Raw genomic sequence first — 19,564 nt, 5'->3', positions numbered from 1 at the left:
TGAGGCTGGCCTGGACTCACGGTGATGGGCAGGGAATTCCGGTTGTCGGGTGTGTTGATGCTCAGTTTGGCCACACCGTCCTCCTGGGTTAAAGACCTCACTTTGAAGTCCTCGGTCACCACCGGGATGTGGCGGGCAGGGGAGCCGTCGGGGTTCGTCACATACACCTGTGGGTGCGGGGTGGGTGGAGGGTGTTCAAGCAGCCCCAGAAGCATGGTTGTGCTTAGGTACAGAACAGGTGGTAGTGGGGGGGACATTGCAGCCCAGCCCCGGGTCTCACCATGAGGTCGAAGGGCATGGCGGGTTTGAAGAACTTGGGGGTCTTGGTGAAGTGGATCTGATAGGGGGAGGTCACGATGGGGATCCCGGTGCGCTCTGCCTCCACCATGTCGCTGCCTGAGGGGGGCCAGCCATGAGGGAGGGCCAGACTGCCCTCCTCAACACGGACCCCACCTTCCTCAGACTAGGTCTCCCCCATGAACTGGATCCCACCTTGATTTTGGGCCGCCCCCCTCTGACTGGGCCTCCCCCCTCAGACTGGGTTTGTGTCCCAGCCTGGGTCTCCCCTGTCAGACCTGACCCTGCCTTCATTCTGGATCTCCTCCCTCAGACTGGACACACCGCCCCCCCCACCAGACTGGGTCGCCCTTCATTCTGATCCTCTCCCCTCCACTGAGCTGCCCCTCTCAGGCTGGACCACATGGTGGTACGGAGCCTCCGCCCTCAGATCGGGCCTCACCTGAGTTCAGAATGACAGTGACAGATACATATATGGATTTTCCCACCAAGTCATTGACACTGGAATAATGTACTCCGTTCAGCAAGACCCCTTGGCTCAGCGTGGCTTCCCCTGTCCCATCGATGATCTGGGGGAGAAAGCGAGGGCTCAGGGAGGGGAAGGGCTTCCGAGGGGGAGAGGAAGAGAGTTACTCAGAGGGGGCCACTGTTAGCTACCGGAACACGGGTGAGGGACTGAGACAATGAAATCCTCTGGTCACCGTCCTGGACCCCAAAGATGACGAAAGCTGTTCCATCCACATTCTCCCCGTACAAGAACCTGCAAAGTGGGAAGGGGTCTCAGACTCCCCGGTCCTGAAAAGAGGAGTCTTCCCCCAAATGTCCACTGGCCATGACGAGCCCCTCCCCCTCCGTCCCTGCCCTATCCCTTGACCTTGCCTCTCTCCAGGCCCTCCCCCTAGACCCTCACCTGGCAATGATGTTGACAGTTAGGCCATTTGGGTCATCGATGTAGTAGAATTTCTCTGAAGGCTCCACTTGGACCTCAAAACTGGGCAGCACTGTTGGGCGGGAGCAGATGGTATTCGTTGGGTGGGGGGGTCAACGCTGGGTCCAACATTATGCACGTCCCGCCCTCCCCCCAGCTCCCTCCTCTTCTTACCATATTCCTTCACCTCAAACTCAGCAGAGAAGACTTGCTGGGGAGCATCCTCATAGTGGGCTCGGATCTTCCACTGCCCCATGCTGTGGGGGAGGCAGGCTAGTGAGTCCACCAGGTCTGGCAGCCCCCCCACTCCCTCTCCTGGGGAGCCCTAAAATGCACGACCACTCCACCCCACCCCTGCTGGAGGGCCCGACCTACTTGACCAGCTCTGGGATGTTCCAAGACAAAGCCAAGATGCCAAACTGGTTGTGGGATGACAGGGAGTCCCGTTTGATGTCAATGCCTTCAGGGGTCTGTGAGGAGACCAGGCTTCAGAGACCAGACTTAGCCCCTTGGTTCTCCTCTGTGTCGTGTCTACAGGGGCAGTGGTTAAGAACGGGCACCCAAGCCAGGTAGCCTGGGTTCCTGTCCCCACTGCGCCGCTTACAAGCCTGTGTGACCTTGGGCAAATTACTTAACCTCTCTGTGCTCAATGCGAACCTCTTGGAAAAAGGAGATAACTACAGCTCCTATGTCACTGGTTTGGGACCTGTTAGTGTAGGCAAGTGCTCGTGATGATCTGTGCCGCTCTGAAGACTAGTAATTACTAGAATTTATCACCTCCTTTGACATAGGACCCTGGGCTGAGCATTTGATTTGTAGAAGGCACACATCACTGCCTACATTCACCTTTTTGACCTGCAAGAATAGCAACTTCATGTGGCTCAACCTAATACGTGTATGATTTCATTTGTTGCCAATAGTTAAACATCAGGAGACTTCAAAGAGAAATCTGATTCTCTAGCTTCTCTGGCAAGTGGAGGTAATTGTGGATAATGTGCTTCCCAATGGCATGAGGTGACGTTCAATGGGAGTCTGGCAGTGCCACATCTTTAGAGGTGGGTGTTCTCTGTTCTCCGCCATCACTAAAGTGAGCACACAGCCTTCAGAACCCTCTCCTTGGAGTTCCCATCGTAGTGCAGTGGAAACGAATCCGACTAGGAACCATGAGGTTGCAGGTTCAATCCGGCATTAAGGATCCGGCATTGCTGTGAGCTGTGGTGTAGGTCGCAGATGTGGCTTGGATCCTGCCTTGCTGTGGCTGTGGTGTAGACCAGCAGCTGTAGCTCCGATTGGACCCTAAGCCTGGGAACCTCCATATGCTGAGGGTATGGCCCTAAAAAGCAAGCAAACAAACAAACAAACAAAACCCCACACACATACAGACACCACACACACAAAAAAACCCTGGTCCTTGTTAGGTTTGCCTGATTTCAATAAATACAAAGATCCCACAAGGAGGACAGGCCCCATTCCTCCCCTTCCTCCTCCACTTGTCTTTCCCTCCCCATAACTCCCTGCTTCTCACTCCCCTCTCCTTCCCTCCCTCCCTTCTTCCAGTAAGTTTTTATTTACCCTACTACCCGCCAAACTCTGGGCCAACAGATAATCCCTTTCTGGACAGAACTTAGGTTCAGTGCAGATTGGGGGAAGGCGCAGTTAACAAAGGAATAGGTCCCACAAAAAAAACACCCCCAAAAAACTTCCCATCGTGCTTCAGTGGTTAACGAACCCAACAAGTATCCATGAGGACTTGGATTTGAACCCTGGCCTCGCTCACTGGGTTAAGGGTCCTGCGTTGCTGTGAGCTGTGCAACTCAGATCCCACGTTGCTGTGGCCTAGGCCAAACCGACCCCTAGCCTGGGAACTTCCATATGCTGCAGGTGCGGCCCTAAAAAGACAAAAAGACCAAAAAAGGGAGGGGGGGAATAACTCCGATTTATAGGATGCCAAAAAGGGATGGCAGGAAGGCAAAAAAGGGAATGGTGTGTGTGTGTGTGTGTGTGTGTGTGTGTGTGTGTGTGTGTGTGTGTGTATGTGTGTGTGTTCTGTTGCAATTTTACAGGGCGCTCTGACAAGCCTCACTGTAAAATTGGTACACTGGTGACATTTGAGCAAAGACTTGAAGGAGGTGAGGGAGCAAGCTGTGTGGATATTTGGAGGAAGAGCATTTGGGGGGGTAGGGGGAACAACCCCTGCAAAGGTCCTGCGGCAGGACTGTGCCTGGATTGTTGCAAGAACGGTGACGAGGCCCACGTGGCTGGAGCGGAGGGAGGGAGAGAGAGGGAAGAAAGGAAGGTGGGCAGGGTGCGGGAGCAGGTCATGCAGGGCCTTGAGGCCCGTGGGGAGGACTTGGGCATTTACCCCAGGAGCGGGGAGCCCTGGAAAACGGCAGGCAGAGGAGGGGTGGAACCTGACTCAGGTGCTCCCACGCGCCCTCTGGCGGAAAGTAGGCGGAACAGACTACATAGAATTAGTACCTGTCGTGTCAGTCTTCAAATGAGGAAACTGAGGCTTGGAAAGATGAAGTGACCTGTCCAGATTCACACAGTGACCAGGGACTTATCTGGAGCCGTCATCCACGGTAAGCATCGCTGGGTCCCCGCCCCTCTCCCGATCTCTCTGTGTGCCCTTACGTTTTTGGGGTTTTGTTTTTTGCCTTTATGTCTCTGCTGCTGGGCCTTTGCCGGAGTCCCTTTCTCTGTTTCTCTCTCTCTCTTTGTCTCTCCCCGAGTCCCTGCCCTGGGTATGTCTGGGGCCCCAGTCGGCTGGTACCTCAATGGTGACGACAATGGTCTGGCCCACGGGCAGCAGCTTGTGGTCAACGGTGAAGATCCGATAGAGGACTGAGCAGTGGTGGGAGAGAAAAGCAGAGCCGGGTGAGGCCCTGCCCCTTCCCCCAGCCCTGCCCCTGGCTCTCTGCAGCCACCCGCAGCCCCTTACCCGTGGAGCCTGGGGTGTAGATAGTCTTGTCCGTCTGGATGAAGAGGTACCCGCTCTGAAGGCTGACCAGCACCACCTTCTCCACCTGGACGTTCCCAAAGAGCGCCTGAACGGTCACGAACTTGTGCCCCTTCTCTGATTTGAACTCCTTGCTGGCCGGGATCTGAGCAGGAACCAGGGGATCATTAGGGGTCTGCTCCAAGACCCCTTGCCCACCATCCAGCCTCTAGGACTTCGGCTGGGTCCGCACCCGCCCCTCCTCGCAACAGAGCCTGCTTGTCACTTCTGGTCCTCCTGCTTTGCCCAGGTTTGGGGAGAGGAAGGGTACTCGGGGAAGGGCCAAAGGGCAAGAGAGGGGGTAGGGAGTCAGAGGGAGGGATGGGAAGGGGGATTCAGGCAGGGGGCTTAGCGGAAGGAGGGCTCAGAAGGGGTAGGGGGTTCAGAAAGGGGAGGAGACTCGGAGAGGGGACGGGTTCTAAAAGAAGGAAGGACTTAGGGAGGAGGGTTGGAGGGGAGGGGTCAGAAATGGGGAAGGGCTCAGACATGGTCGGGCTTGGAAGGGGGCCGGGCTGAGAGAAAGACGAGGTGGGGACACTCAGAGAAAGACCGGGATGAGAGAGTGGGAGGGGGCTCCAAAAAGTGACCCGGACTCCAAAAGGGGAAGGGCTCCGAAGGGGAGGAGACTCAGAGGGGCGGGGTTCAGAATGGAGACAAGACAGAAGGGGCGGGGCTCAGGCAGGGTGGGTGGGGCTCAGAGAGGGAGGAGGGGCTCAGCTACCAAGAGGACTCAAAGAAGGGGTGGGGCTTCAGCGGTCCTGCTGTTGAGCGCGCCCACCTTGATGTTGACGGTGCTCAGGTAGTTGTTGGCGTTGTTCAGCGTCGTGGTCTCGCTGGACAGCACCTGTCTCTTGGCCGGGAAGTCATGGACGGTGACCGAAACCCGAATATCCCCTTGCCCTTCGTGGGCCTCCAGCACCACCATCTCCTCACTCTCCAGACGCAGGACGTTGGGGGTGATCATGGTGTAACTGCGGGAGGGGAGGACGAGGCGTAGAGCTGTCATCCCATGGGCCCGAGATGCTAGGCACCCCCAGGGTCAGCGCTCTGCCCCAGCCCCTAGCCCTGCGGGGGATCCGATGACTGGAGGACAGCTTGGGGGCTTCAGATCCCATCAATTCCTGAACCTCAAAATCAGAACCAATTCCTCCAAGACGCTGGACTTCCAAGCCCACAATCAAACCCACAAATTCCAGAAGTCTCAACACTTCAATCTTTTTTTTTATCGTTTATTTATTTTTTATCATTTTATGGTCGCACCGGATCAGCGACCCTGGCCTCTGCAGTCGAATTCTTAACCCACTGCTCCAAGGTCAGAACTCCTAAATCTTTAAATACCTCAAGTCTCTAAATACCCAAACCCTGGAACACCCTAAACAGCCTCCTAAACCTCTAGCACCCCAGACCTATAAATACAACCCAATCCATCCCCTCAGCCACATACATCCAAACCACATCTCTGAAACTCCTAAATGCTAAAACTACAAACTCCCAGATCCTGTGGAGTCCAAACTTCTGAGACTCACCCCAACCCCAACTTCTGAGACTCACCCCAACCTCATCACAAGCCACAGAATCAACCAGCACCATACATGCACCCTAAACCTGCAGAGACCTATACTCACAAGTGCCCACTCCCAACGCAGAAGCAGCCTTGTTTGGGGTTGGGGTTGTGATTACTCACATGGGATCCCCCAGGGCTAGGGGGAGGCTGGTCAGGAGCAGCAGCAGCAGCCTGGGACCCAAGGTGGACCCCATGATGGAGGGACGGTGGAGGGACAAAGGGACAGAGGGAAAGGACGGGGGTGGGGGGGAAGTGAGCAGAGGCTGCTGGAGGCTGCCTTTTATCTGGCAGCTGCTTTTCCCCCTCTTCAGCCCAGCCCTCCACTCCCTGTGGCCAACCCCCTCCCTGGGGCTGCCCCAGATTTCTCAATGTCATTTCCAAAGTTTTTCAATCTGTGTGGCCATCACAGTCCTGGGGAAAATAACCTAAGGGCATGTCCTCCTGCAACAAGAATACAACAGCCTCCTGCCCTGGCCTCTCTCATGGTCAAGGCTGGCTGGTGAATGGGGACCTGTCCCTGCTATACCCACTTTGTAGTGGAGGAAAATTATTCTCTCTTCCCCAGATAGTGCCTGCCCCCCTTCCCTGATATCTGCACCTGGCTCTCAGTCCACTTTTGGCCGTGCACTTATTAACCAAACCCTTCCTGTGAATTCAAGTCGATGCTGGCAGCAAGAGTCCCACTTCCAGAGTCTTCCATGCTGGGGTGGGGGTGGGAGACAGAGTCCAGCACCAACACTCCTAGCCCCATGGAGTGTCTTCCCTGGTGGAGAAGAACTTAGCTTCTTGGAGGGTCAGGGAAGGCTTCTTGGAGGAGGGGACATTTCAGCTGGGCTTTGACGAATATATAGGAGTTCACTATCCATATGAGAATGCTTTCTAGGGCATGGAGAGCCTGGAGCTCCCTTCACCTACTCTTGCCAGGAGGCCTGAGTAGCTATGATTTTTTTAATAAAAATCATAATCAAGGGAGGTCCTATTGCTAGCTTTTATGTTGCATCAACATCTTCTTAGGATATTATTATTATTATTAAAAATTGTATGTAATTTTTTGCATATGAACAGGTATTATATTCATACAGTTCAACATCTAAAAGGTAAAAGTGCATACACAGGTGTTTCCATGGTGGTGCAGTGGAATCCGTCTAGGAGCCATGAGGTTGCAGGTTCGACCCCTGGCCTCACTCAGGGGGTTAAGGATTCAGCGTTGCTGTGAGCTGTGGTGTAGGTCGCAGATGTAGCTCAAATCCTGCATTGTTGTGACTGTGGCGTAGGCTGGCAGTCGTAGCTCTGATTCAGCCCCTAGCCTGGGAATGTCCATATGCTGCAGGTGTGGCCCTAAAAAGCAAAACAAAACAAACAAACAAAAAAAAGTGCACATACAGGGAAAAACAATCTTCTTCTCACTCCTGTTGCTAACCATCCAGGTCTCAGACAGGACCATGGAACCAAATCTCAGGTTTACAAATGTTCACACATTTTAAAAACACATATTAGCAAGCTCTACACACTATTCTTCCTGGGTTATACCTGCTTTTTCATAAACAATATACCTCAGATATCATTTCATATCAGTGCACAGACAGCTTCCTTGTTCTCACAGGCAATGGCCTCACATTACATTGTGTGGAAGCAAGCAGCCACTTCTTAACGGACAGACAGATGGTTATTGTTACAGAGCATGCTCCCTCCAGATTGTTCAGTGGTAAACTTTGAGCAAGTTACTGATAACCACTTGCCCCTCGGTTTCCTCGTGTAAAGTGGGGTTATAACAGCAGCCACTTCAAAGGGTTCTTGCCGCAATGGGATAACTCTGGATCAACAGTAATCTCGCTAGATATCATTCAGTTCCTGTCCATAATTATATTGATTTGCATACTTGTCAGCCCTGCACAAAACCGCCAATTTCCCCTTGGGGGGCAAAAGTTTGGATTTTTGCCTCAGTGTCGTTTTAATTGGATTTTGACTTGACTTTCAGTTGAGCATGGTGGGGGGTGGGGCGGTGATGGAAGGGGTAGGAGGGGGGAATCCAGATCCTGGAGAGCTGGTTTCCAAAGCTCCCTGGAAGGGGTTAATGGGGAATTTGCTCTGATTTCCTGTAAACCACGCTTGTTCCTGGCGATGCCCCCCGCCCCGAGTGGGGGGAGGTGTGGAGAAATAGAACAAACCTGGCCTCTGTCTGCTCTGATTGCGACACCCTTTCTTTGGAAGACAAGGAGGAGGGTGAGGCAAATACCTGATTACTCTCCAGAATCAGGGTTCAACTTCTGAAACTGGGATGGGGGCACACCTGCCAGGACCCCCCAACCCTCCATATCTTATCTTCCTCCTCTGTCCTCCCGCCAAAATATCCACCCCATTTCCTGGTTTCATTATAGCCTTAAGCATTGGAGCTCTGTGATTTGAGAGCCTGGAGAAGGAATTCCTGCTAGACTTGAGAGGCTGACTCCTTTTCCCTCAGCCCCTCAGTGGGTCCATCTGAGCAATGGGCCTGATGGTAGTTCCTGCTGATTTGACAATTCAGGGAACCCAGATGTCTCGGAGCCCTGGGCTTGCAGGGAAGGCTTATTTGCATGGCAGTGGGAGTCTGGGAAGAGTCCTGGCCCTGATCTGGAGGGAGTGACCCGAGGAATGGAGGGGAACGTGGAGAAATGTCTCCTGGGGTGGGGAGGAGCGAGAGGAGGAATTCCCCAGGGTTTTTTCCTGGGAAATGGATATTTGTGATCAGAAGTTTGGGGAAGGGGGGTGGGGGGGCAAAATAAGTGGACAGAGGAGGGAGGAAGGAGGCGTTCATGGTATGGATGGAGGGAGTGTGAGGCTGCCTGGGCTGGTCCTAAGTGGGATGTCTGAGACTTTTTTCTTTTCTTTTCTTTTCTTTTTTTTGGTCTTTTTAGGCCTGCACCTGCAGCATGTGGAAATTCCCAGGCTAGGGGTTGAATCACAGCTGCAGCTGCTGGCCTACCTCACAGCCACAGCCACACTGGATCCAAGCTACATCTCCCTCCTCCACTACAGCTTGTGGCAATGCTGGATCCTTAACCCAATGAGCAAGGCCAGGGATCGAATCCGCATCTTCATGAATACTAGTCGGGTTCTTAACCCACTGAACTACAATGGGAAATCCTCTGCGACATTTTTAGATCAATGAAATAATCTGTTGTTTATCTGAAATTCAAGTTTAGCCAGGCATTCTGCATTTTATCTGGGAACACTAGCTGGAGTGCAGGAGAGAAGAAAGGAAGGGAAGTGGGCATGATTTCTAGGCAAGGGGAGCCGGGGGCTGCCTGTCTTGTTATCTCCTGGCTGCACCCCAACCCCACCCTTGCCTCACACGGGCGTGGCCAAGCCTGGGAGCAGCAGGGACCCCTCCCCCCAGCCTCCCTGGCCTATGGCCATTCCAGGATGGGGTCCTTGCCACACTGCTTTCTGGGAATTTCCCTCCACGACCCACATCCAGGCCCCTATCCACTCCCCCAGCCACCTGCCCCCCCCTTCTCCCCAGCTCATTATTCATTAACTTGTAGGTAACCTTGACCCGGTCAAACCAATCCATCTGCCCTCTGGCTCCTTCCCCTCACCCTCGCATATACGTAAGCAGAGGCCTGGGTACCAGGGACCCCTGCCTTGGAGGACCAGGGGCCAGAGGTTTTTTTCTATAACAATGCCACTTTACTGGATTCAATCCCTGGCCCAGAAACTTCTGTATGCCCAGGGTGCAGCCAAAAAAAAAAAAAAAGAAAGAAAGAAGAAAGCCATTTTTTTCACTTTTTATTTTTTATGTATTTATTTTTAAAATTGAAATATAGTTGATTTACAATATTGTGTTTGTTCCAGCTGGGCAGCATAGTGATGTGTATATATATATATATATAAAATATGTATATGTGTGTATATTTCTTATTCCCCTCTTTCTCTCTCTCTATATATATAAATATATACCTTTTCAGATTCTTTTCCATTATAGGTTATTACAAGATATTGAGTATAATTCCCTGTGCTATACAATAGGACCTTGTTGGTTATATATTTTATGTAAAATAGTGTGTATCTCTCAATCCCAAACTTCTAATTTATCCCTCCCCCCCTTTCCCCTTTGGCAACCGTAAGTTTGTTTTCTATGTCTGTGGGTCTATTTCTGTTTTGTATTACATAATACAAATAGTTCCTTGTTTTCTTTTTAGATTCTACATATAAGCAATATCATATGATATTTGTCTTTCTCAGTCTGGCTTACTTCACTTAGTGTGATAACTGTATGGAGTTTCCTTAAAAAAATATAGAATCACCATATGATCCTGCACTCCCACTTCCTGGCCATATATCTGGAGAAAACCCTAATTTGAAAGACACTTGCATCTGAATGTTCAAAGCAGCACTATTTTCCAAAGAGCCAAAACATGGAAGCAACCTAAATGTCCATTGACAGAGGAATGGATAAAGATGTTTTTACACATATGTGATGCAATTTTACTCAGCCATAAAAAAGAATGAAAGAATACCATTTGCAGAGGTTTTGATTCCAGGCTCTGTCTTCTCCCAGCCTTGATTCCTCATCTGTAAATTAGACATTCACAGCCACAGAATCTCCTTCTGAGTTTTGGGGTGACAGCAGGTGGCATCACGCAAGGCTAATGTTCAGCCCAGCACCCAGCACATGGCAAGTCTTGTAATGACATGGCATCCACTCGAATAATCCAGAATCATCCCTCATTCTAAGATTTTTTTTGGCCATATCTAGGGCATGCAGAAGTTTCCAGGCCAGGGATGGAATCCCAACCACAGTATTGACAATGCTGATCCTTAACCTCTGGGCCATCAAGGAACTCTTTCCCCTCAACCCCCAAGATTCTTAATTGAATCATGTGCCTCTTGTAAGGGAACAACAGTCTTAGGTTCTGGGGATTAGGACAGGGACAACTTGGGGGAGCCACAACTCTGCACACCCCAGCGTGCATGTGGCGTAAAACATCACCCCTGTTTGGCCATGTCCCTCCCTGCTTTAAACTCTTCCTTGGCCCCAGTAGGTCCCGGCATCAAATCCAAGTGTGTCTGCCTGTCTTTAGGCTTCTGCCAGCTGCTGTTGCCCTCCCACTGGCCCCAGCCAGACCCACAGTAGAACCTGCAAGCTATTCTGGGCATCATCTAGCTGCATAATTTCCTCAGTCTGCAAAATGCCTTCCCACTTCCTTCTTTGTCTGGCCCCAGTTATACGTTTCCTCTTTCAGGAAGCCTTGACCCCAGCCTGATTCCCTCCCTCTGCCCCAGGCCTGTGGCCCCCATGGAGGAGTATTTCTCAGAGCTCCAAGAGATTAAAGGGCGAAGTGGGGCAGGGGAAGAAATGCACCATGGGAGCCTGCCCACAGGTGTGTGCGCAGGTGTGCACAGGTGCATCCCTAACCTGAAATCACCCAAGTTTCAGGGAAATCTATGAAAAGTCAGACTGTGTGGCAGGGCACAGCCTCCCGTTATCACATGCGATACTCAACTCTGTGGGGTCCGCGTTTTACATGCAAGGAAACAGATTAAACCACTTAACTGGGTCACACAGCAAATGGGGGCAGGGCCAAGAGGCTTGGTCACAAGGCATCTAGGTGAGAGGGGCAGTGCACGCAGTGGTCAAGGGCAGCACTGGAACCAGACTGCTGGCGTTTTGAGTCCTGAGTCTTCCAACAACTTGTTTGCTGTGTTACCCTGTGTAAGTTACACAGCCTTTCTGTGCCTCAAATGCTTTTCAATGAGTTAAAGACCACGGAGGCCTTAGAATAGGGTGTGGCATACAGCACTCAGCCAGTACCCCTTGTGGGTCATCCATTCACCATTTCCCCCCCCTTCCAGCCTTTGCAAATGTTGTCGTCTCATCTGGACTTGTGTCCATCCCCTCAACCCTCTGCTCACCCCTGATTCCCCAGGCTGGTCAGGGCCCTGTGATGTTGGGACTGGGTGGGTCTTGGGCACTGCTCTGTCCTCAGGACCTGGCATAGGGCGCCCGCATGCATCCGTGGCTCAATTACCATTTATGGACAGTGCAAAGCAATGGATACTGCAACCTCTCCCTGCCCTCCTGGCTCCGACGGGTCCCGAAATTTCAAACATAACCTCTGTGTTAGCTCTCCACCCCCCGCCAAAAGGCAAGACACCAGGGTAGCAAAACAGATTGGTCATTATTGTACAGCAGCAAGTGGAGGGTGGTCCCCAGGTGGGGACAGGATGCTCAATACTTGGGGGAAAGGGGGCTGTCTGTCTTCTTCCGAACGGGCTCCAGGAACTCGGGTCCCCGGCAGCGGGGCGCCGTGTGAGCACCCGCCCCCTCCTCCTCTCCGCACTAGCTTTGGGAGAAGCCGGAGTGAGGAATGTGTGAGAAGAGGACGGTGGAGTGTGAAGAACCGTCCGAAGAGGGGACCTGATCACAACAGCTCTCGCCCGCTGGCCGTTTTGTTGACTTTGGACAGGCCTTCCCGGAACCCAGAATCGGTCATTCTAGAAGCAGACAGCAGGGAGTCTGTCCAGGAGCTGAGGGGCACCAGGCCCTGCCCATCCCGCCCCGCCCACAGTCTCCATAGAGCCTAACGGCCCCACCCACCATACTGACAGCCTGGGGGGCTCCACCCACTCAGCCCCGCCACGCCCACTCTAGTCTTCTGGCCCCGCCCCCCCACACCCTGAGCCCCGGTCCCCCTGCTGCCTAGACCCCGCCCCGCCCCCTAGCTGCCCAAGCCCCACCCACTCCAGCCCCAAGGCTCACACTTGCTCCATCTGCACGTCCTCCTCGTCCTCTTGGGGCAGCTGTAGGTATGGGTTATCCCTTGCCGGCTGGAACTTGTAGCCCGTGAGCACGAAGAAAGCGAGGGTGGAGCCCTCCACCAAGAGCTGGGGGCCGAGGGGGAGAGTGGGAAGGTCAGGCCCACGCCCCCTGCCTCCACCTCCGCGTTCCGGCCCACCCTCTGACCCCAGATGAGGTGTCAGTGCTTACTTGGTACAGCCACTGCCACTGGAAGGGCACGGCTACCTGCAGCAGGATGGCGATGATCCGCGTGAAGTAGATGTAACAGATGACCTGCAAGGACACGGGTGGGCACAGGGCCGAGGAGCCACCAGGGTAGTGGGACCACAAGGAACATCAGGGATACCTGGGGTGAGGGCCCAGGGATTATGGGCAGAAGGCAAGGGACGGGGCTCCGAGGGATCGCAGATGGAGAGGCAGGGGTGAGAGGGCCAATGGGCTGGTTGGTCCCCACTCCAAAGCATCCCCTGTGGGAGAGAACAGGGTTCCTACCATAACATAGTAATGCCGGAACAGCTTCAGCTTGGCCAGGTTCACTGCCACTAAGGGGTGGACACAGAGAGTGGGGGTCAAGGGAAGGAGGCTGGGGTAAGACTGGGTGGACAGGGTGGAGGAGGGTGGGGCCAGGGAGGGCACTTGGGGAAGTGTCCCCGGAGCATAGTGTGGAGGGGACATCCAGGGGATGGGGAGGGGGGTAGACAGGCAGGAGAAGGCAGTCAGAGGAGACGGAAGGGGCATCCGGGGTCAACAAGAGGGCTCAAGGGCAGGACCAGGGCTGTGGGCTTGGCCTCACCTTTCCCATCAGTGCCAGAAGCATCCTGGAGATGCCGGATGGACCTGGGATGAGGTGGGGGGGATGGTGAACAGTCAGCACCGGCTCTGCCCGGTCCACTGGGGAGGGAGTTTGAGGGGGGCAGGGGGCGGTGCTCACCAGACCACGGGGAAGAGGATGGCGCCACAGCAGATGAGATCCACCAGGAAGAGGATCTCCTTCCAGATCCCATAGTCACTGGCGCCCTCCTCGCGTGACTCGATGACGATGTAGGCCACGTTGGCCAGGACCTGGGGGGTGAGGAAGGGATGGGTGGGTGGGCGTGCCCGGCGTGTGCTCACCCACCCCACCTGCCTGCCTCGGGGGCATCCATATGCACCTGCAGTGGGATCACGATCCCGAAGATCTTCTTCTCCTTGTCGGACAGGACGTACTTGACGAAGGCCCAACCCGAGCCGATTAGGGCAATGGTGATGAAGAGGAGGGCGCCCTTCAGCCTGGCGGAGGGGGGGGGGCGGGGAGGTGAAGTGAACCGGGGAAGCCCAGCCCTCCCCTGCCCCCCTCCCGCTACCGGCTGAAGGGAGCACTCACAGATGCGTGATGTAGTGCATGACAGCGAGGCCTTCGATGGGGTGGCCCTGGCTGTTGATGAAGTAGTAGTTGATCTGGAGGTGGACGGACGGATGGACGGTCAGACAGACGGATGGGGGGAGGGGTGGATGGATGGTGGTTACGATTGGGTGGATGGTGGTGGCTTGAAAAGGCAGCCAAGCACTGGCAGCAGGGACAAGCCAGGCAGTGGACTGAACCCTCAGTCACGGTCAGGATGGCAAATGGACTCAGAAATGGACAGTCACAGCCAAGAGGGTGGAGGCAAGGTCACAGTCAGAGGGATGGGCAGTTAGACAAGCAGCCAGGTGGACAGTCGCAGCTGGACCCCGGCAGAGTCAGACTGAAAGGTGGGCCGTCACAGCTGGACAGAAGGACTGGGGAGACAGCCGGCCACAAGGATAAAATGGACAGACAAATGGAATGCCCAAGTCCAGGGTCTGCAGAGGTCTGGGGAGTAGCTTGCTGGGGCTTCTTCCTGGCTCCAGAGACTCCCGCCCACCCTAGCCCGTTCCCGGCCTGAGGCTCTCACACTGTGGAAGAGGAGAGAGATGCTCTTGGTGAAAGCCAGGGCAGCCATGAGCCAGTGGATCTTGAAGACGTTGTACCTGGCAGGGAGATGGGGGGACAGAAGGGGGCAGGAGGGCATCGGTCAGGGGAAGGGGTGGGAGGGTGTGAGGAGGGGAGGTGTGGGACCCCCAGGGGCAAGGGCATTACGTGTTCTTGCAGAGGACAGACACCCAGAAGACACCGGCGGCCAGGAAGCAGGCGGACATGACCATGTACAGCTTGAAGAGGGGGATTTCCGCTGCCGACAGGAAACCCTCCGGGTTCTTCTCCCGGATCATGACCTGGGGAGGGGGCAGAGGGGGGACAGTGAGGTTGCATGCTACCTCTGGACTTGCGGGACCCTGCATGTGAGCATCTGGTGCTCCTCCTCTCCGGCTGGCGGACTCCCCATTTCGACTCATTTCTTTTTTTTTTTTTCTTCTGTATCTTTTTAGGGCTGCACCTGCAGCATATGGAAGTTCCCAAGATAGGGGGTGAATTGGAGCTACAGCTGCCAGCCTACACCACAGCCACAGCAACAAACTGGAGCCGCATCTGTGACCTACACCACAGCTCACAGCAAGGCCGGATCCTTAACCCACTGAGTGAGGCCAGGGATTGAACCTACATCCTCATGGACACTAGTCGGGTTCATTAACACTGAACCACAACAGAAACTCTTTCTTTTTTCTTTTTAACCAATTCCCCATTTCCAAGCCTTAGGCTTCCAATCCGCCAAATGGGCACAGTGTACTGGGGCCACAGTCAGTGCTCAGTGAACCTGCCACCCTCCCCCTTTGCTCACCGTGATGTCGAATGGTTGCTCCCGGCCTGGCACGGAGTTGTGGCAGTTGTGGAAGTTGAGGTTGTACTGGCCTTCCTCGGCCCTAGAGCCGATCACCACATGGAACTGGGTGGGAGGGATGGGGACAGAGGGGAGAGGAGGCCTCAGGTTGAGGGTCCCCCTAACTCTGTGGAGGGGAGGGGCTGCGGGAACCCCGGGACACTCACACTGAAATTGTAGGAGTTGTTTAGATGGCCCAGGCCCAACACCAGTTCCTGGTCCTTCCCACTGATGCCCTGGAGGGAACAGAGCACCTCCATGGAGCAGCTGTCTCCCCCTGGGGTGTGCCTTCCTCCCTCCTGCCAGGGCTTCCCCGAACCTGCTGGTCTCCTTGGGACACTGTGGGTGTCGCCTTGGCCTTGTCGGGCGCAGTGGTGGTCCCTGGAGGGGACAGGCAGATGAATTTGGAGATGGACAAACGGCCGAACAATGGGGATAGGGTATGCATGGAGCAGCCCTAGCCACCCCCTACCCTCCCTGCCCACGCTCAGCCACCCTGACTCACCACCGTCCACCTTAGGGGTATCCGGGTGCTCTGATTTTGGGAGCCCTGGTTTGGAGGGCACTTCTGGAAGGAGCCCAGGAGAGATGAACAGCTTCTTCTGCTCTCCATACTTCCGCACCTGGACCCTGGGGGATGAGGTCAGGTGGGGGCTAGAGGCTAGGGTCACGTACACCAGCTGTGCCAAGGGACTTGGGCTCTCTGGGTCTCCTCTCTGGGGGTCACGCCAAGCTCCATCAGTGGTCACCAAGTTTCAGCATGTGGCCACCACCCATCAAGACAGCGGCCACAGCCTTGTGCTGCCTGCACTGGGGACTGTCACTTCTTGTGACACTGTGTCACTCATTCTACTGAGGTATACTCTCTCAGAGAGGACACTGTATATACATAGAGAGAGGCAACAGGGTATCTTTGGACCTTGGTGCCAGGCTGTCTGGGTTCAAATCCCAATTTTCAGGCCTCAGTTTTTTTGCTTTTTTCCTTTTTAGGGTCGCACCCGCAGCATGTGGAGGTTCCCAGGCTAGGGGTCTAATCGGAGCTGTAGCCGCCGGCCTATGCCACAGCCACAGCAACGCCAGATCCAAGCTACATCTTCAACCTATACCACAGCTCATGGCAACGCCAGATTCTTAACCCACTGATTGAGGCCAGGGATCGAACTGGCATCCTCATGGATCCTAGTCAGACCCAGCAGGAACTCTCAGGTTTTCCATCTTTAGAATCGGGATAATAACAGGATAAGGAATCAATGAGTGAACACCTGGCAAGCCCGAAGGATGCTGCTGCCTGGTCCACAGGTATAAACAACTGGTACTCATTCTCAGGCCACCCCTCTGCAGCAGGTCTTCTGCCCCAATACTCCCAGGGTCCCCCCAGCCCCCCTCCCCCATAATCAGAAGGCTTGAAGGCAAAATGAAAAAGTGAGTGGCTTTCTTCACAAGGGAGTCACCGTTCCTTCTGGCTGGCTCTCAGTCCACCTGCTCAGCTCATGTGGGTATCGTGACCAGGGAAATACAAATGGTGGACTTGCGGGGGAGCCACCAGCCCCCCAACTCACTGCAGATCCTTGGTGTTGATGAGGAAGAGAACCAGGAGGTTGCTGCTGTTTCTATGGAGAGGGCAGTCGTGGGAGTGCTGGCTCTGGACAGTGGGTAGCAGGGAGCCTTGGTTACCGCCTCCCAATGGGCCCGCTTCACCCTGCCTCCCTCCCCCATCCCCATCTCCCTGCTTCCCCCTCTGGCAAAGAACAGGGGTCTCTGGGTTCCAGATGTGGACAGACAACTCTCCCCTCCCACCGCCCCTGCCCCTTTTCATTCCCTCCCCGCCTCCACTCACTGAGTAGGAGCGAACACTGCCAGATCGAACTCGGGTCAGACTGAACCCCACCTGGCGGGTGGCAAGAAAAGGGGACACGATGTGAGGGAGGCCAGCAGGGACCTCCAAGTCACCTCTAGCAGTGGCAACAGAAATGTAACCTCGGATTTCCTGAACAGCTTAAGTTCATCCACTTACTGGCTTTTCCCATTTATTGCCCCCACCCCCAATCCCCCAACACTTTCCCCTTAACTCCTGGCAATCTGTGCCACCCAAACGGGATGTCACTTCCTCAGGGAGACCTGCGCTGGCCCTCTGGACCTAGCTCGCCCTCTGTCCCACTATTTAAATTGCTGAGGTAAAAAATCCTGCCTTGGGCTCTGGAATCCAGCACACAGGGATTTACAACCAGGCTCTGGGACTCTAAGCAAGCCACATACCTCTGGGTCTGTGTAAACACCTGTAAAACTGAGTTGGCAGGTGTAATCTTCTCACAGCATCCCCGAGAGGCAGCTGTGTAGGAACCAACCCATGGAAATTGATCTGCATGGTACCTGGTTCACAGCGGGTACAATAAACACTAACTACTCTCTCTCTCTTATTTTAGGGCTGCACCCACAGCATATAGGGGTCAAATTGGAGTTGCAGCTGCTGGTCTACACCACAGCCACAGCCATGCCAGAGACGAGCTGTGTCTGTGACCTACACCATAGCATGCAGTAATGACAGATCCTTAACCCACTGAGTGAGGCCAGGGATCAAACCCAAATCCTTGTGGATACTAGCTGGATTCGAAACGTGCTGAGCCACAATAGGACCTCTTAGCTACTCATTTGACTCAAGGAACTGGGCTGTCTTGTTCACTGGCATGCTCCCCTCCCCACCCCTCTCCGGCTCAGTGCCTAGCACATATTGCAGGAAATACTATTATTCCCATGTTATAGATGAGGAAAGAGAGGCCAAGGGACTTGCCCAAGATCACACGGGTGAGAGGCACAGCTAGGATGGGAATCCAGAACTGGGGGGGTTGTGGGGGAGAAGCCCAGAAACTTGTGCACCTCTCCCTCCTCCAGTAGCGCACTCCTCAAAGCCCCTCACCAGCGGAGCTTTCTCTTCTGTCTCCTGGAGGCCCAGCCGCAGGAGGCTCAGGTCTACCTCCAGAGAGCCGTTGGTGTAGAAGCCAAAGCTGTTCAGCTGGATGTCGGCTCGCTTCTCCCCCTGCCGGAGATGAAGGAGACAGAAGCAGCTGAGACTTCCCACTAGCCCAGCCCCAGGGTTGTGGCACGAGGTTTCCCCAAGGGCTGTGGTCCCCTCCTGGTATGCCTAGATTTAGGACGGGTCCAAAGGGTGACAGAAGAGGCTGAGAGGGCCACCCCTGGAGGCTGTGACCCCAATCTCAGGAAGGGACAGAGTGGCCCCTGATCCTCTGGCCACTTTTCAGAGTCTAGGAAGAGAAAGTCTGGGACACCTGGAAGTCCCTCCACTGGATGAGTACCACCCGGAGAGCAGAGTTACGAATCTTGGAGTGCCTGGCCATCACCTCCCAGAAAATTTTTTGATTCCAGCTGAGCCCCTAGAGTGCAGAGATTTCAACTCAGCCTCCAAGATCTCGATAAGTACTCAGAGGACTCCAGTCTAGAACCCCCAGGGACTTCCCTGGGCGGTGTTAAGGGCCCCTGGCGCCCCCAAATGGATCCCCAGAATTTACAGGGCTCTGAGTCCTGGGTCCCCGGAGATGAAGCCCCGCCCCAAGCCGTGGGCGGGGCACGACCCCCTCACGGCCGGCCAGGCAACTCCAAAGGGAGGATTGAGGGGGATCCTCGGACGAGGCCACTTCGGGCCTGGACGCGGGGGGCGCCGGACCGCTCCATCCCGTGTAAGGAGCGGGGGAGGTAGGACGAGACCACTCCAAGCCAGGGGCTTCTCCAGGCTAAAGCTGCGTCCCCCACCCAAGACTGCTGCGTGGCAGGACTCACCGTCAGCGTCAGCCGGTGGATGCGCCCAGAGCAGCCTCCTAACAGCAGCAGCAGAAAGAGCCGCTGGCCCCACTCCGCGGGTCTCCCGCGGGCGAGCCCCCTCCTCTCGCTCACTGCCATCTCTGGAGCCACCGCCTCCCCTGATACCGCCTCTGACGCCTCCAGGCCCGCCTACCGGTGAACCAATCGCCGCACGGTGGGGGCCGACTCTTTGGCATTTTCGGCCCGCTCAACCAATCATCGATCTTCTCCTCTCGAGGCCGCCCCCTTTACGACACCAAATGGACAGCACCGGTTCCGAATGGGAATGCTGATGTCGGTTAATCCCGCCTCCACTCTCACCAATCACTAGAAGGATTGTCCCCGCTGTAATTTGATAAACAGTCCCTCCAACCAATTGTGATGGATCTGATATCCGGCCCCCAAAGGG

General features: G+C 54.8%; 2 protein-coding genes across 2 annotated transcripts in view; both read right to left on the bottom strand.

Annotated features, from left to right (window-relative positions):
- Positions 1 to 6,056, bottom strand: part of C3 (complement C3) — a 39,345-nt gene extending 33,289 nt beyond the window's left edge. Inside the window, exons 1-11 of the mRNA XM_047777333.1 lie at positions 5,908 to 6,056; positions 5,002 to 5,194; positions 4,167 to 4,329; positions 3,999 to 4,069; positions 1,601 to 1,695; positions 1,400 to 1,482; positions 1,208 to 1,298; positions 955 to 1,057; positions 740 to 866; positions 281 to 396; positions 21 to 167 (exon numbers count right to left, since the gene is read on the bottom strand). Coding sequence (XP_047633289.1) covers positions 21 to 167; positions 281 to 396; positions 740 to 866; positions 955 to 1,057; positions 1,208 to 1,298; positions 1,400 to 1,482; positions 1,601 to 1,695; positions 3,999 to 4,069; positions 4,167 to 4,329; positions 5,002 to 5,194; positions 5,908 to 5,981 — 1,263 coding nt within the window. The 5' untranslated portion in view covers positions 5,982 to 6,056. The remainder of the gene's footprint in view (positions 1 to 20; positions 168 to 280; positions 397 to 739; positions 867 to 954; positions 1,058 to 1,207; positions 1,299 to 1,399; positions 1,483 to 1,600; positions 1,696 to 3,998; positions 4,070 to 4,166; positions 4,330 to 5,001; positions 5,195 to 5,907) is intronic.
- Positions 6,057 to 11,929: 5,873 nt separating this feature from the next.
- GPR108 (G protein-coupled receptor 108) lies at positions 11,930 to 19,304 on the bottom strand. The gene is made up of 18 exons (XM_047777332.1): positions 19,135 to 19,304; positions 18,257 to 18,376; positions 17,180 to 17,230; positions 16,902 to 16,984; positions 15,848 to 15,972; positions 15,662 to 15,723; positions 15,510 to 15,578; positions 15,304 to 15,408; positions 14,667 to 14,800; positions 14,482 to 14,557; positions 13,932 to 14,005; positions 13,720 to 13,837; positions 13,500 to 13,630; positions 13,362 to 13,405; positions 13,061 to 13,110; positions 12,758 to 12,841; positions 12,530 to 12,654; positions 11,930 to 12,264 (listed from the first exon to the last, which is right to left on the bottom strand). Exons 1-18 carry the CDS (start codon positions 19,252 to 19,254, stop codon positions 12,192 to 12,194), a joined length of 1,644 nt encoding a protein of 547 aa, XP_047633288.1. The 5' UTR covers positions 19,255 to 19,304; the 3' UTR covers positions 11,930 to 12,191.
- Between the last annotated feature and the right edge of the window lie 260 nt (positions 19,305 to 19,564).

This window comes from Phacochoerus africanus, chromosome 4 (genome assembly GCF_016906955.1).
Source record: "Phacochoerus africanus isolate WHEZ1 chromosome 4, ROS_Pafr_v1, whole genome shotgun sequence".
NCBI classification, from domain to species: Eukaryota; Metazoa; Chordata; class Mammalia; order Artiodactyla; family Suidae; genus Phacochoerus; species Phacochoerus africanus.
Note: the sequence above shows the minus strand (reverse complement) of the source record. Positions and strands in the feature narration are given on the sequence as shown.

Bases quoted from the DNA above. Each gene is read 5' to 3' on its own strand.
- GPR108 (XM_047777332.1), bottom strand. From the start codon at position 19,254: ATGGCAGTGAGCGAGAGGAGGGGGCTCGCCCGCGGGAGACCCGCGGAG. The intron at 13,838-13,931 runs GTGAGTGCTCCC...CCCCTCCGCCAG, and splicing joins ATGCACTACATCACGCATCT to GCTGAAGGGCGCCCTCCTCT. The intron at 12,265-12,529 runs GTGAGCCTTGGG...GTCTGCTTCTAG, and splicing joins GACGTGCAGATGGAGCAAGT to AATGACCGATTCTGGGTTCC.